This window comes from Perca fluviatilis, chromosome 2, assembly GCF_010015445.1.
Source record: "Perca fluviatilis chromosome 2, GENO_Pfluv_1.0, whole genome shotgun sequence".
In the NCBI taxonomy this organism is placed as follows: Eukaryota; Metazoa; Chordata; class Actinopteri; order Perciformes; family Percidae; genus Perca; species Perca fluviatilis.
Window position 1 is genome coordinate 9,329,636 of NC_053113.1, and position 14,455 is coordinate 9,344,090.

General features: G+C 38.9%; 1 protein-coding gene across 1 annotated transcript; it reads left to right on the forward strand.

Moving 5' to 3' along the window:
* Nucleotides 1–1,931: 1,931 nt before the first annotated feature.
* LOC120543784 (nuclear factor 7, brain-like) lies at nt 1,932–9,533 on the forward strand. Its single transcript, XM_039777024.1, has 2 exons — nt 1,932–2,078; nt 8,049–9,533. Exon 2 carries the CDS (start codon nt 8,066–8,068, stop codon nt 9,452–9,454), a length of 1,389 nt encoding a protein of 462 aa, XP_039632958.1. The 5' UTR covers nt 1,932–2,078; nt 8,049–8,065; the 3' UTR covers nt 9,455–9,533.
* The last annotated feature ends 4,922 nt before the right edge of the window (nt 9,534–14,455 follow it).

The window sequence follows — 14,455 nt, forward strand, 5'->3', positions numbered from 1 at the left end:
GAAATATATTGGGATTAGAATAAGAATGTGCTGTAGCCTGGGATGGCCTCGCTGTCTCCTCCTGTCTGGCATGTGTAAGATAAGACGGGTTCAAATTTAGTGGAGCAAGAGTGCTCCTCATTTGTTTAATAAACAATTGGAACAGAATGCACCTAATGAAATCTCTTAAAGGAACAGACAATCTCTAGCGCGCAACTTCTCTATCTTCTCGGAGACAGAAAGTCTGAGGGATATCCAACCAATTGGCGGCCCACACGCAATGGCGAGAGGAGGAACCTGAAGATGAATAAAAGAAAAGGGAACAGGAAGGTCCGGGGTCAGACCTGGAAAGACTTTGTTGGTGGCTAGGGAGAGAAAGTCTCGAAGGAGCGGCTGATCCATATGCATATGAAAGATCTGTTTGCAATATCATTTTACTAAAGATTGTTATAGTTTAACTGAACGAATCCTGAGTATTCATTTCTTGGTCTGCCTTTCAACGAACACAATAAGTAAAGGGGAAACTTTGAGAAGTGACCGGTGGTTCTTAAAAGACTCTGGCTTTTTGAGCCAGAGTAGAATCAGTCGCATTTTTTCCTACAACATACACACACACACACACACACACACACACACACACACACACACACACACACACACACACACACACACACACACACACACGTTTAGATGAAACATTATTATTGTTGTTCTGATCTGTCAAAGGCGTAATATGCAGAACTGTTTTTCCTAAGTTTCAGTTATTTTTCAATGTTTTTGTTGCCTTTATTCGATTCTTTTTGTAAAAAAAATGTTTACACTTTCTTTGTTGTTTTATTTTTTTCGAAGTTTTTGTTGCCTTTTGACGTTTTAATCTCTTTTTACGAGTTTTAATACCAAACAATTTTTACGATGTTTTTATTGCTTTTTTTAAATCCATGCAGACAGCCCCCAGATAGTTGGAGATCTCAACCCCCCCAATGTTGAACCCAAAGTTACCCCTTTCTGTTCTGTCTCCATTTACATTGTTGTGATTGTTTGAGTGTTTAATGTCTGTGTGTAGTTTTGATGTAAATCATTATTTTGAGATTATAACTGATTATTTTGAGATGCTGAGCAGGGTTCGACATAAGCAACAGCCCGATGGCCCGATGGCCCGGGACAGTAAGACTGTTTGTCGGGCAAGTTGATTGGCCAGCCACGTATTTATCTTTTGAAATCAATGAATGTCTGTGGTGTGAAATAAAAGCAGTCTTGATCATTGGTAACATTCAGCAGAAAGGGAACTGGACTCTGGTTAGTAGCACATTCATCCCCATCAGGATTACATTGTATTGCCAGGTTTTCCCAAAAGCATGTCCAGAAGCAGTGAGACTGTGTGTGTGTGTGTGTGTGTTGTGTGTGTGTGTGTGTGTGTGTGTGTGTGTTCTTCCCTCTTTTTTATATCTTACATGTTTAGGGTTCAACCATAGAGTCAAAAATAAAAGTTTGCATTATGTAAAACAGTAAAAGTAATAGAAATTTGGATATTTTGATTTTATCAACACCAAAATTGGTATATTGCACTTTGGATACTACTACTTCAGGTTCAGGTTGTACAGATTTTAAGGATATGAGGCATTTGAAGATACTCAAAGAAAACAACATCACAATCAGCAGAAATACCGACAGAGGAACTGCAGCGTTGAACTGCAGAGTTCAGAGAGATTAGGCTCAATGATTTTGGTTAATGTGTTGATGTCTCAGGGTGTCTGGGAGGCCACACAGACACACACACAGTGAGACACACAGACACAAACACACACGACCACATACACACAGACACAAATGTAGCGTACACTTAAACTGATATATATGTTTTTAGGAGCCTAAAATGTGCTGCTGCCCCCATATGCAGCAGGATATTGCTTAGCTCCTGACTATAGAGAAGTAGCTCATAAAACCACACTTCATAACAGCTGAACTGTCCCTTTAAAATAAAACTCATCAGCTAACTGAGAAAGCTCCACACCTTACATTACATCATCAGAGACTGACCAGGTAAACAAGTTAGTTCCTGTTGAGTTGTCAGAGCGAAGAGACGCACCCACACACACACGGTAAGATTTACCTTTTATTACAAAGCTGAGACTTTAACTGAGGGAGGATAGTTATAGGAAGGAGCTCTGAAGTACTGAAGAAGTGAAATACTTTAACTGTAATCTGCTGCAGACTGAAAAACACTCAAATACTCAAAGTGAAAGTACCTGAGGCAACTTCCTGTAGCAGGGGGCACGGGAGACATTTACCTTCTGGGCTTTCTGCCAGAAATCTCTCAGGTTTAGAAAACAACACTACTCAGTTTAGTTTAGTTTAGGATAGTAGTTTGGATTCAAATAAACTCTTCTGGCAGACCACCCTGAAGGTAAACTTGTCCCTTGTGCGAGGGAGGGAAACACAACTGACTTCCTGTTTATTAAAGGGGTGATATAATGATTATATAGGGTATTTATCACACTGTTTATTAAAGGGGTGATATAATGGTTATATAGGGTATTTATCACACTGTTTATTAAAGGGGTGATAGAATGATTATATAGGGTATTTATCACACTGTTTATTAAAGGGGTGATATAATGATTATATAGGGTATTTATCACACTGTTTATTAAAGGGGTGATAGAATGATTATATAGGGTATTTATCACACTGTTTATTTAAGGGGTGATAGAATGGTTGTATAGGGTTATTTATCACACTGTTTATTAAAGGGGTGATATAATGATTATATAGGGTATTTATCACACTGTTTATTAAAGGGGTGATATAATGGTTATATAGGGTATTTATCACACTGTTTATTAAAGGGGTGATAGAATGGTTATATAGGGTATTTATCACACTGTTTATTAAAGGGGTGATAGAATGGTTATATAGGGTATTTATCACACTGTTTATTAAAGGGGTGATATAATGATTATATAGGGTATTTATCACACTGTTTATTAAAGGGGTGATAGAATGGTTATATAGGGTATTTATCACACTGTTTATTAAAGGGGTGATAGAATGGTTATATAGGGTATTTATCACACTGTTTATTAAAGGGGTGATAGAATGGTTATATAGGGTATTTATCACACTGTTTATTAAAGGGTGATAGAATGGTTATATAGGGTATTTATCACACTGTTCCTTAAGGTCTCCTAATAGAGAATGTAACATTGGTTGGGCTGAAAATGGCCCGGGTGCTGTTCTATGGGTCCTAATGCAACACTGTAAAATAGGCCTGATTGAAATGACTGGTTTCTGCCTTATGTGGTACACTCATGAATATTCGATGAGCTGCGCGCTGATTGGTTGAGTCGCACACAAAACGCACACACACACACACACACACACACACACACACACACACACACACACACACACACACACACACACACCCCCACACCCCCCCACACAAACAAACCAGGGCTCCAGACTAACTGTTTTCACTAGGAGCACAGTGGCCCCCAACTGAAAATTTTAGGGGCACAACCAGAAAATTTAGGGTCACACACCGTAAATCAACATGCTAACCAAAATATTCACATCTCTACTAATTTCCACTGTATTACTAATAAATACTTTGATAATAGATGCAGAAATTACAATGTGCTGTTTCATATTCAGTGTCACTTTTGAAGATGCAACCTATAAGGTAAACTGACAGCCCCATCGCTGTCATGACAGTAAAAAAAATATATATATATATATTTTGTTTATTATTGTATTTATATATTATTTTTTAGCCTGTTGTATTTTCATCATGACCGTTTTTAACTGCTCTTTAATGTCTAATGTAAAGCACTTTGAGTTGCCTTGTTGCTGAAAGCTGCTGTAGAAATAAAGTTGCCTTGCCTTAGAACCTCAGGACTAACTGTGACTTCCACAAACCTGCAGAAACTGCAGAGCCGACGTAGTTTGCATCGTCTGCAGCTCTGCGTGTGTTTGAGTGTGTGTGTTTGTGTCAGACCTCTGCTCTCTGTCAACTTTCAGAGAGGACAGATAAGCTTGGGCTTACGCGCTCTCAGGTTCCGAAATTTCAATGTTTAACGTGTAAAAAAGGGGGAAAATTTACTGGTCGCACATTTGTTTGGTCGCAGTCTGGAGCCCTGCACACACACACACACCCACAGACACACACACACACACACACACAGCTCTCAGCTCTCCTCTGTGCCCATGTCCCCGCCACCAGACAGACAGCACACAAATTACTTTTGTTTGAGAGAAATCAACTATATAGAGGTCAAATATGGGCCATTTTACGAGAACGTATGGCTAACTGCAACTTTTGTCCGTCTGTGTGTCGGAGTCTAACGTGACAGCGGCCGGTGCTGCCTGGGTTGCTGCCTCACTGCCCGGCCTGTCCTCCTTCACAGACCCTGTCGTGAGCTAGATGGATCTCCGTCACGGCCGGCAGCCTGTGCCGTTCCATACTCAGTGCAAAGTCACCGTTTCTGGGTTACTGGACTACCAAATGCCGGCAGCCTCCATACCGCACAAAGTCACCGTTTCTGGGTTCGTAGGAATGAATGGCAAAGATAGCCTCCTCCTAACGAGACCTCTCAAATTCCCAAAAAATGCATTAAATTGAAATCGAGACAAAAGTGTTAGCTTTTAAGACCTTGGGGTAGCTGTGACATGAATGTTCAGGGCTTGACATTAACTTTTTGAGGCACTTGTCCTTCGGACAAGTACATTTACGTTTCACTTGTCCATGCATAAAAGTCACTTGTCCGGGTAAAGATTCATCATTTTATAAAAAAAAATTGTGTTTTGCTAATGCAGAATTTGAACAAACCGTTGAAAGCATCCAAACACTATCAACATTAATACAATTCTGTTGAAACTGTAGAAACAAACATGTCCCAAGAATAGATTTCCCCTTCAACAAGAAAAAAGGATCTCCAGACTCCAGAATACAAAGTAATATGTTGCACGCTGGTGTGCAGAAGTTAATATGTTGAGATTCTAAGTCAATATTTTAAAGTTTGTCATTACTTTCAGATTCCTAGTCAATATTCTAAGTTACTTAGTCAATATATTGAGATACTAAGTCGATACTTTGAGATATTGAGTCACTATATTGAGATTGTAAGTCAATATTTTAAATGTTTTTTAGGTTTGAGATTCTTTGTCAATATTCAGAGTTACTAAATCTGTATATTGAGATACTAAGTCAATATTTTGAGATAAATCAATATATTGAGATACTGAACAATATAGTGAGATATTAAGTCAATATTGAGATACTAAGTCAATATTTTGAGATAAAAATTAATATATTGAGATTCTTAGTTTATATTCTGAGATACTAAGTCAATATTTTGACCAGAGGTAGTGGTGACTACGGCTTGTTTATTGCTAAGGCAAAATTAAATGATTTATTAAAAATGTAACAACAATAACTTATTTCACCAGTAAGTTCCTGTTAAACGACAAAAACAACCACTGGATAGGAAAAAGGGTATTTTACAACAACTTTGAATGCAGCCCGACGGCTGGCGGCGGAATTTCAAGTGAACGCAACATCTGTGTTTTTCCGACAACAGCAGCGGCACACTGTCATATGTTCCTCTCCAGTAAAATACAGACACACTTTTACACCGTTTAGCTGTCAGCATTTTAACTGTTTACTCCAGCTGCTAGCTAACGATAGGCTAACGTTACTTGCTGTTGAGTGTAATGTTAACAAGCGTAACATGCGGCGATGTTTAGGTGGCCCTCAACGTCCGTTTTCGGGCATCCGGAGAAGCGCAGGCATTTCAGTGGCACCGGTGTTACAATTCGGTCCGGTAGATAATGGTCGTTAAGGCACCGGTGCCGTGTTAGCACCGGTCTCTCCTTTTCTGTCAACGATGTGGCGAGGTATAACGTTAAGGGCGGAGTTAGCAAGCCAACGTTAGCTAACTAACACCGGCAGGTTCACCGTGCTTTCATGCTGCATTGCTTCCAGAGAACGAGCTGAACAGCGGGCTGGGTCAAGCGTTAGCGGTCCAGCTGACGGTATTGGCGGAGCGAGAAGAAATAATTATCGTTTCAAATCAGTAACATAGACGTAATGAGTGGCACATGACGTGAACTAACATGGCATTTTAGTTTGTTTGAGTTTTAACTTGTCCAGTGGGACAAGTAAATCTCTCTTCCACTTGCCCTACAAAAAATCCACTTGTCCCGGACAAGCGGACAAGCCTTAATGTCGAGCCCTGAATGTTGTGACGAAATTACGAAAAGTGTAAATATTAGGGTTGGTCCGAATACCATTTTTTGAGCTTCGAAGCTTCGGTAGTAATTGATAGGTTGGATATTTCAGCCTACATGTTTCAAATGTATTTTATATCTTGTATGTAGGGTACTACACAAGAAGGTTAGTCTGGGGACAACCTTCACCCACAGGAATGTGTAAATCTATTATGAGTTTGGGTACAACTTTCACACAGAGGAATCGGAGCCAGGAATGTGGGAATCTATTAGGAGCATCGGCCATAAAAGGTGTAGTTTAAGAGTAAAACTTGTGCGCTGAAATAGATGTCTCATGCTGTGTAAGCACAAAAAGAGTTTAAAAGGGATCCATTTTGATGTACATGTTGGTCATCCTTGGGCAGACGTGTCTGTATGCTCATGGTTGTCCCAGTGTCAAGAAAGTTTGTTCACTGTTTAAATAAAGCTGCATTTGATTTGTAATCTTCGGACTGGTCGTCATCTTTGAGGTCTCCCAACATCATTTCTGAATCATCACCCGATATCAGTAATGAGCATCGAATATTGGAAGCTTCAGAGAGAGGGGGCTGAACATATTATTATCTCTAATAAAGGCAGGGATCTCTCTGTGTCTGTCTGTTTGTTTGCATTTTGATTATTTTGAGAACCTTTCATCCAAACGACTTCACAAGGGAGTGCAGCAGTGTCGTATTTGGTGCAATATAGATAGACAGGCCAGCCGCGTTCAGAATTAATAAACTTTTAACCTCTCAAGGATCACCCTCCGTCAACGGGACACTTTGTGACTGGGGCGTCGCTGTAACCTCGATAAAACTTCCACTCATGAGCGTTTTTATACCTTTAAAGCATTAAATCTTTAAAAAATACAGCCATGTACACAACTGTTACAAAGTAACAGTTGTGTACATGGCTGTATTTTTGTATGTTTTCGTTGTCCTTTCAGCAACAAAATATGTAATATCCAAGCTTTATATTCCAAAACGATCTCTTCGCCTCACAATGTTTAAGTTTCTGGCCGAATCACAACGGAAAAACGCGAAACAGTTTTCCATTTCCGCACTTATCGCCGCTAGCTTCTCTGCCCAGCTCACTAAATGCTCGAAGTGGGCGTCATCGTGTACCAACAGGATCTTCTTCTTCTTCTTTGTAGTTTATTGGCGGTTGGCAAACCAACTTAAATGTGCATTACCGCCACCAACTGGACTGGAGTGTGAACGAGAGATAAATGCAGAAAATAAATAAACCAAAATAAAAATAAATAAATAAAAAAAAACGAATATTCGCATGTCAAATTTTCAAATCGAATACCAACCCACCCAATGAATATTCGAATATTCGGGTCCAGCCCTAGTAAATATACCAAATGTTTGTTGAAACTCACAACGGGGTCTGTGAAGGTGGACAGGCCGGGCGGCGAGCCACCCACCCAGGCAGAACCAGCAACTGTCACGTTAGCCTGCAGAGCTCCTGAACTCTGACACAGTCAGACAAAATTTGCAATTAGCCATCAATTTTCGTAAAATGGCCCATATTAGACCTTACCATAGTGGGGTATGTAAATGTTGGGGCGTTATAAAGGTAGAGACTAGAGCCAAATAAGGAGGAGCCACAGAGTTGACGTCAACTATGAGCTTCATTGAGATTTGCCCGTTTTCAGAGGCAGTTTCAAATGGTGAGATTTGCAGAGGAAAGAGGTGTCAATGGGATTTTGAGCTTCTATGTATGTATTTACCCTCCAAACTGTTATTCAACTATGACAAGGTAAACTTGGTTTTGCATTCTATCACCCCTTTAACGTCTGCTGTTTCTGCTGTTTTCAGCTGCTCTCAGAGACAAAATGGCTTCCATGTCAGAGGAGGATTTCTGCTGTTCGGTCTGTCATCAAGTCTTTAGAGATCCTGTTGTTCTGTCATGTAGCCACAGCTTCTGTAAAGACTGTCTGAAGAGCTGGTGGACAGAGAAACAGGCACAGGAGTGTCCAGTTTGTAAGAGAAGATCTTCAAAGTTACATCCACCTCGTAACCTGGAGTTGAAGAAGCTGTGTGAGAGTTTCTTACAGCAGAGAGATCAGAGAGCTTCAGAGGCTCTCTGCAGTCTGCACTCTGAGAAACTCAAACTCTTCTGTCTGGACCATCAGCAGCCGGTGTGTCTCGTCTGCAGAGATTCAAGGAGACACACCAACCACAGATTCAGACCCATCGATGAGGCTGCACAGGATCAGCGAGAGGAGCTCCAGGAAGCCCTGAAGCCCTTACAGGAGAAACTGAAGCTCTGTCAGCAAGTTAAAGTGAAGTTTGATCAAACAGCAGAACACATGAAGGTCCAGGCCCAACGCACAGAGACGCAGATTAAGGATCAGTTTAAGAAGCTTCACCAGTTTCTAGAAGAGGAAGAGGAGGCCAGGATGGCTGCACTGAGGGAGGAAGAGGAGCAGAAGAGTCAGAGGATGAAGGAGAAGATGGAGGCTCTGAGCAGAGAGATAGCAGCTCTTTCAGACACAGTCAGAGCCACAGAGGAGCAGCTGAGAGCTGAAGACGTCTCATTCCTGATCAACTACAAGGCTGCAGTGGAAAGAGTCCAGCAGAGCCCCCTGCTGGAGGATCCACAGCTGCTCTCAGGAGCTCTGATAGATGAGGCCAAACACCTGGGCAACCTGAGCTTCAACATCTGGAACAAGATGAAGGACATGGTCTCCTACACTCCTCTGGTTCTGGACCCAAACACTGCTGGTTCAAGACTAATCCTGTCTGAAGATCTGACCAGTGTGAGACTAGGAGGAGAGTATGAGCAGCCTCCTGATAATCCAGAGAGGATTGATGGTTGCTTCTCTGTCGTGGGCTCTGAGGGCTTTAACTCAGGGACTCACAGCTGGGATGTCGAGGTTGGAGACAGTACATGCTGGTTTCTGGGTGTGTTAGCAGAGTCTGTCCAGAGGAAGGGAGACATATGGTCTGGATTATGGACAATAGGGTTCTTCTTAGGTACATACAGAGCAGTGTCTCCACCAGCTCCAGTCACTGCTCTCCCGTTGAAGAAGCAGCTCCGGAGGATCAGAGTGACTCTGGACTGGAACAGAGGAAAGCTGTCGTTCTCTGATCCTGATACTAACACACACATACACACCTTCACACACACTTTCACTGAGAAGATCTTTCCATACTTTAACACTCTGGATAATCTGAAGATATCACCACTGAAGGTCTGTGTAACAAAACGACAGGTCTGATAGAGTCTAGGGTTGTGCCGATGGACGATATCATCGTCCATCGTGATGGCTGCCCGACATCACGATGGAGAGCCACCACCGTCAGCAAAGACACAAAGACAAGATTGGCTGTAGTGATACATCCTCTCTCACTCCCTGTCAGCTGATTGGCTGTAGTGATACATTCTCTCTCTCTCTCTCTCTCCCTGTCAGCTGTAGCTCGCTCTATCTTCTAACGTTGGACACAGCGGTCTTGAGTGAGACAGAAAAAAGCGTTAAAAGTGGAGCGCTATCACACTTTCCTTTCTACCCTCACTGGACTAAGTTTGCCGACACTACTGTCTGTGTGCGTGCATCAATAAGTCAGTCTGAGGTCCTGTAGGTACGGGACGATGTCATGCAGGATTTATGAATGTACGTTAGCAACAGTAGGCTAATTCACCAGGGTGATATTTTATGTGTGAGCTAATATTGCGCATCTGTTCATGTGCGCTGCAAGAGTTATGTTTCTGTTTATTGAATGTGTTATTCAGTGCAAACATAACCGAGAATGTAGTTTAAACTCAGTAATGATGGTATGTCAGGTTATTACTCAGTAATGATGGTATGTCAGGTTATTACTCAGTAATGATGGTATGTTAGGTTATTACTCAGTAATGATTGTATGTTAGGTTATTACTCGCTAAGTATTTTTTTTTTTTTTTTTTTTTTTTTTTTTTTTTTTTTTTTTTTTTTTTTTTTTTTTTTATCATAATGATGGTATGTTAGGTTATTACTCAGTAATGATTGTATGTTAGGTTATTACTCAGTAATGATGGTATGTTAGGTTATTACTCAGTAATGATTGTATGTATAAGGTTATTACTCAGAATAATGGTTATGTTAGGTTATTACTCAGTAATGATTGTATGTTAGGTTATTACTCAGTAATGATGGTATGTTAGGTTATTACTCAGTAATGATTGTATGTTAGGTTATTACTCAGTAATGATGGTATGTTAGGTTATTACTCAGTAATGATGGTATGTTAGGTTATTACTCAGTAATGATGGTATGTTAGGTTATTACTCAGTAATATGATGTATGTTAGGTTATTACTCAATATGATGGTATGTTAGGTTATTACTCAATAATGATGGTATGTTAGGTCTTGGACTTTACTGCTCAGTAGTTAAGTGGAAAGTAGGTCAAGTTGTAAAACCTACCAGCAGGGCACCATTTACAGAGGGCATTTAAATGTATGTCTAATCGTTTCTATGTTAACTGTTGGCCCATAGTAGTAGGAAAAAATATTTATGTAAAGCTACCGCTACCCCCGCCCCCCCCGGGCCGGACGACGATATCATCGTCCATCACGATGTTTTACTGTAACCATCGTCAACTGCCAATTTAGGGGACATCGCCCAACCCTAATAGAGTCTGTAGTTTTAGGGTGGTGATAATAACAGTAAACAACTATTCACTCCTTAAACGTGAACCCTGACAAAGCACACCTGTGAAGGTAAAACCATTTCAGGTGACTACCTCATGAAGCTCATTGAGAGAACACCAAGGGTTTGCAGAGTTATCAAAAAAAGCAAAGGGTGGCTACTTTGAAGAATCTAAAATATAAGACATGTTTTCAGTTATTTCACACTTTTTTGTTAAGTACATAATTCCATATGTGTTCATTCATAGTTTTGATGCCTTCAGTGAGAATCTACAATGTAAATAGTCATGAAAATAAAAAGAAACACATTGAATGAGAAGGTGTGTCCAAACTTTTATATGGATGTTTATATATGTAAATATAGATGTTATATATGTAAACATATATGTTTATATATGTAAATATGGATGTTATATATGTAAATATGGATGTTTATATATGTAAATATAGATGTTTATATATGTATATATGGATGTTTATATATGTAAATATAGATGTTTATATATGTAAATATAGATGTTTATATATGTATATATAGATGTTTATATATGTAAATATAGATGTTTATATATGTAAATATAGATGTTATATATGTAAACATATATGTTTATATATGTAAATATAGATGTTATATATGTAAATATAGATGTTTATATATGTAAACATATATGTTTATATATGTAAACATATATGTTTATATATGTAAATATGGATGTTTATATATGTAAATATAGATGTTTATATATGTATATATGGATGTTTATATATGTAAATATAGATGTTTATATATGTAAATATAGATGTTTAGATGAAACATTATTATTGTTGTTCTGATCTGTTTAAAAAAAGTTTTAGTTCTTTTTCAATGTTTTTGTTGCCTTTATTTGATTCATTTGGAAAAAAAATGTCAACATTTTTGGCTCCTTTTTAAAAACAAATTGACACTTTTGTCGTTATTTTTTTCAAAGTTTTGACATTTTTTGTCTCTTTTTATGAGTTTTATTCATGACAATTTTTCTGATGTTTTTATCGCTTTTTTTAAATCCATGCAGACATGCCCCCCCCCCCCAGATAGTTGGAGATCTCAACCCCCCCAATGTTGAACCCAAAGTTACCCCTTTCTGTTCTGTCTCCATTTACATTGTTGTGATTGTTTTAGTGTTTAATGTCTGTGTGTAGTTTTGATGTAAATCATTATTTTGAGATTATAACTGATTATTTTGAGATGCTGAGCAGGGTTCGACATAAGCAACAGCCCGATGGCCCGATGGCCCGGGACAGTAAGACTGTTTGTTGGGCAAGTTGATTGGCCAGCCAATCAAAGTGAGGAGTCAGTTATTGTAATTTGATGTTAACGTTGGGTGCAACTCTATCTTTTCTTTTTAACTCTGTAACGGTAGAACTGAATGTATTTATCTTTTGAAATCAATAAGTGTCTGTGGTGTGAAATAAAAGCAGTCTTGATCATTCTCTGGTTAGTAGCACATTCATCCACATCAGGATTACATTGTATTGCCAGGTTTTCCCAAAAGCATGTCCAGAAGCAGTGAGACTGTGTGTGTGTGTGTGTGTGTGTGTCTGTGTTTGTGTGTGTGTGTGTGTGTGTGTGTGTGTGTGTGTGTGTGTGTGTGTGCGCCTGGGATTGTGGAGAACACTACAGTATTTTCCAGACTATGAGTCTCATTTATTTAGAAGACCAAAATCAGCCTTTTTCATCAATAAACTCTACAATAACACCCAGAACAACAGGCTGAATACGGTAGGTGTCTGGTATGTTACCATAACACATTAACAGTTATTATACTATATAATAACACCCAGAACAACAGGCTGAATACGGTAGGTGTTCAGTATGTTACCATAACACATTAACAGTTATTATACTATACAATAACACCCAGAACAACAGGCTGAATACGGTAGGTGTCCAGTATGTTAACCTAACACATTAACAGTTATTATACTATATAATAACACCCAGAACAACAGGCTGAATATGGTAGGTGTTCAGTATGTTACCGTAACACATTAACAGTTATTATACTATACAATAACACCCAGAACAACAGGCTGAATACGGTAGGTGTTCAGTATGTTACCGTAACACATTAACAGTTATTATACTATATAATAACACCCAGAACAACAGGCTGAATATGGTAGGTGTCCAGTATGTTACCATAACACATTAACAGTTATTATACTATATAATAACACCCAGAACAACAGGCTGAATATGGTAGGTGTCTGGTATGTTACCATAACACATTAACAGTTATTATACTATATAATAACACCCAGAACAACAGGCTGAATATGGTAGGTGTTCAGTATGTTAACCTAACACATTAACAGTTATTATACTATATAATAACAACCAGAACAACAGGCTGAATATGGTAGGTGTTCAGTATGTTACCGTAACACACTAACAGTTATTATACTATATAATAACACCCAGAACAACAGGCTGAATACTGTGGTGTTCCAGTATGTTACCGGAATACATTAACAGTTATTATACTATATAATAACACCCAGAAAAAAATACGGTAGGTGTTCGAGTATGTTACCATAACACATTAACAGTTATTATACTATACAATAACACCCAGAACAACAGGCTGAATACGGTAGGTGTTCGAGTATGTTACCGTAACACATTAACAGTTATTATACTATATAATAACACCCAGAACAACAGGCTGAATACGGTAGGTGTTCGGTATGTTACCGTAACACATTAACAGTTATTATACTATAAATAACACCCAGAACAACAGGCTGAATATGGTAGGTGTTCAGTATGTTACCGTAACACATTAACAGTTATTATACTATATAATAACAACCCAGAACAACAGGCTGAATATGGTAGGTGTCTGGTATGTTACCGTAACACATTAACAGTTATTATACTATATAATAACACCCAGAACAACAGGCTGAATATGGTAGGTGTCCAGTATGTTACCGTAACACATAACAGTTATTATACTATACTAATAACACCCAGAACACAGGCTGAATACACGGTAGGTGTCTGGTATGTTACCATAACACATTAACAGTTATTATACTATACAATAACACCCAGAACAACAGGCTGAATACGGTAGGTGTTCAGTATGTTACCACAACACATTAACAGTTATTATACTATACAATAACAAACCCAGAACAACAGGCTGAATACGTAGGTGTTCGGTATGTTACCATAACACATTAACAGTTATTATACTATACAATACGACACCCACAACAACAGGCTGAATATGGTAGGTGTCCGGTATGTTAACCTAACACATTAACAGTTATTATACTATATAATAACACCCAGAACAACAGGCTGAATATGGTAGGTGTCCAGTATGTTACCACAACATTATTAACAGTTATTATACTATATAATAACACCCGAACAACAGGCTGAATATGGTAGGTGTCTGGTATGTTACCGTAACACATTAACAGTTATTATACTATACAATAACACCCAGAACAACAGGCTGAATATGGTAGGTGTCCAGTATGTTATTATACTATATAATAACACCCAGAACAACAGGCTGAATATGGTAGGTGTCCAGTAT

Excerpts from the sequence above, each read along its gene's own strand:
- LOC120543784 (XM_039777024.1), top strand. The coding sequence starts at position 8,066 with ATGGCTTCCATGTCAGAGGAGGATTTCTGCTGTTCGGTCTGTCATCAA.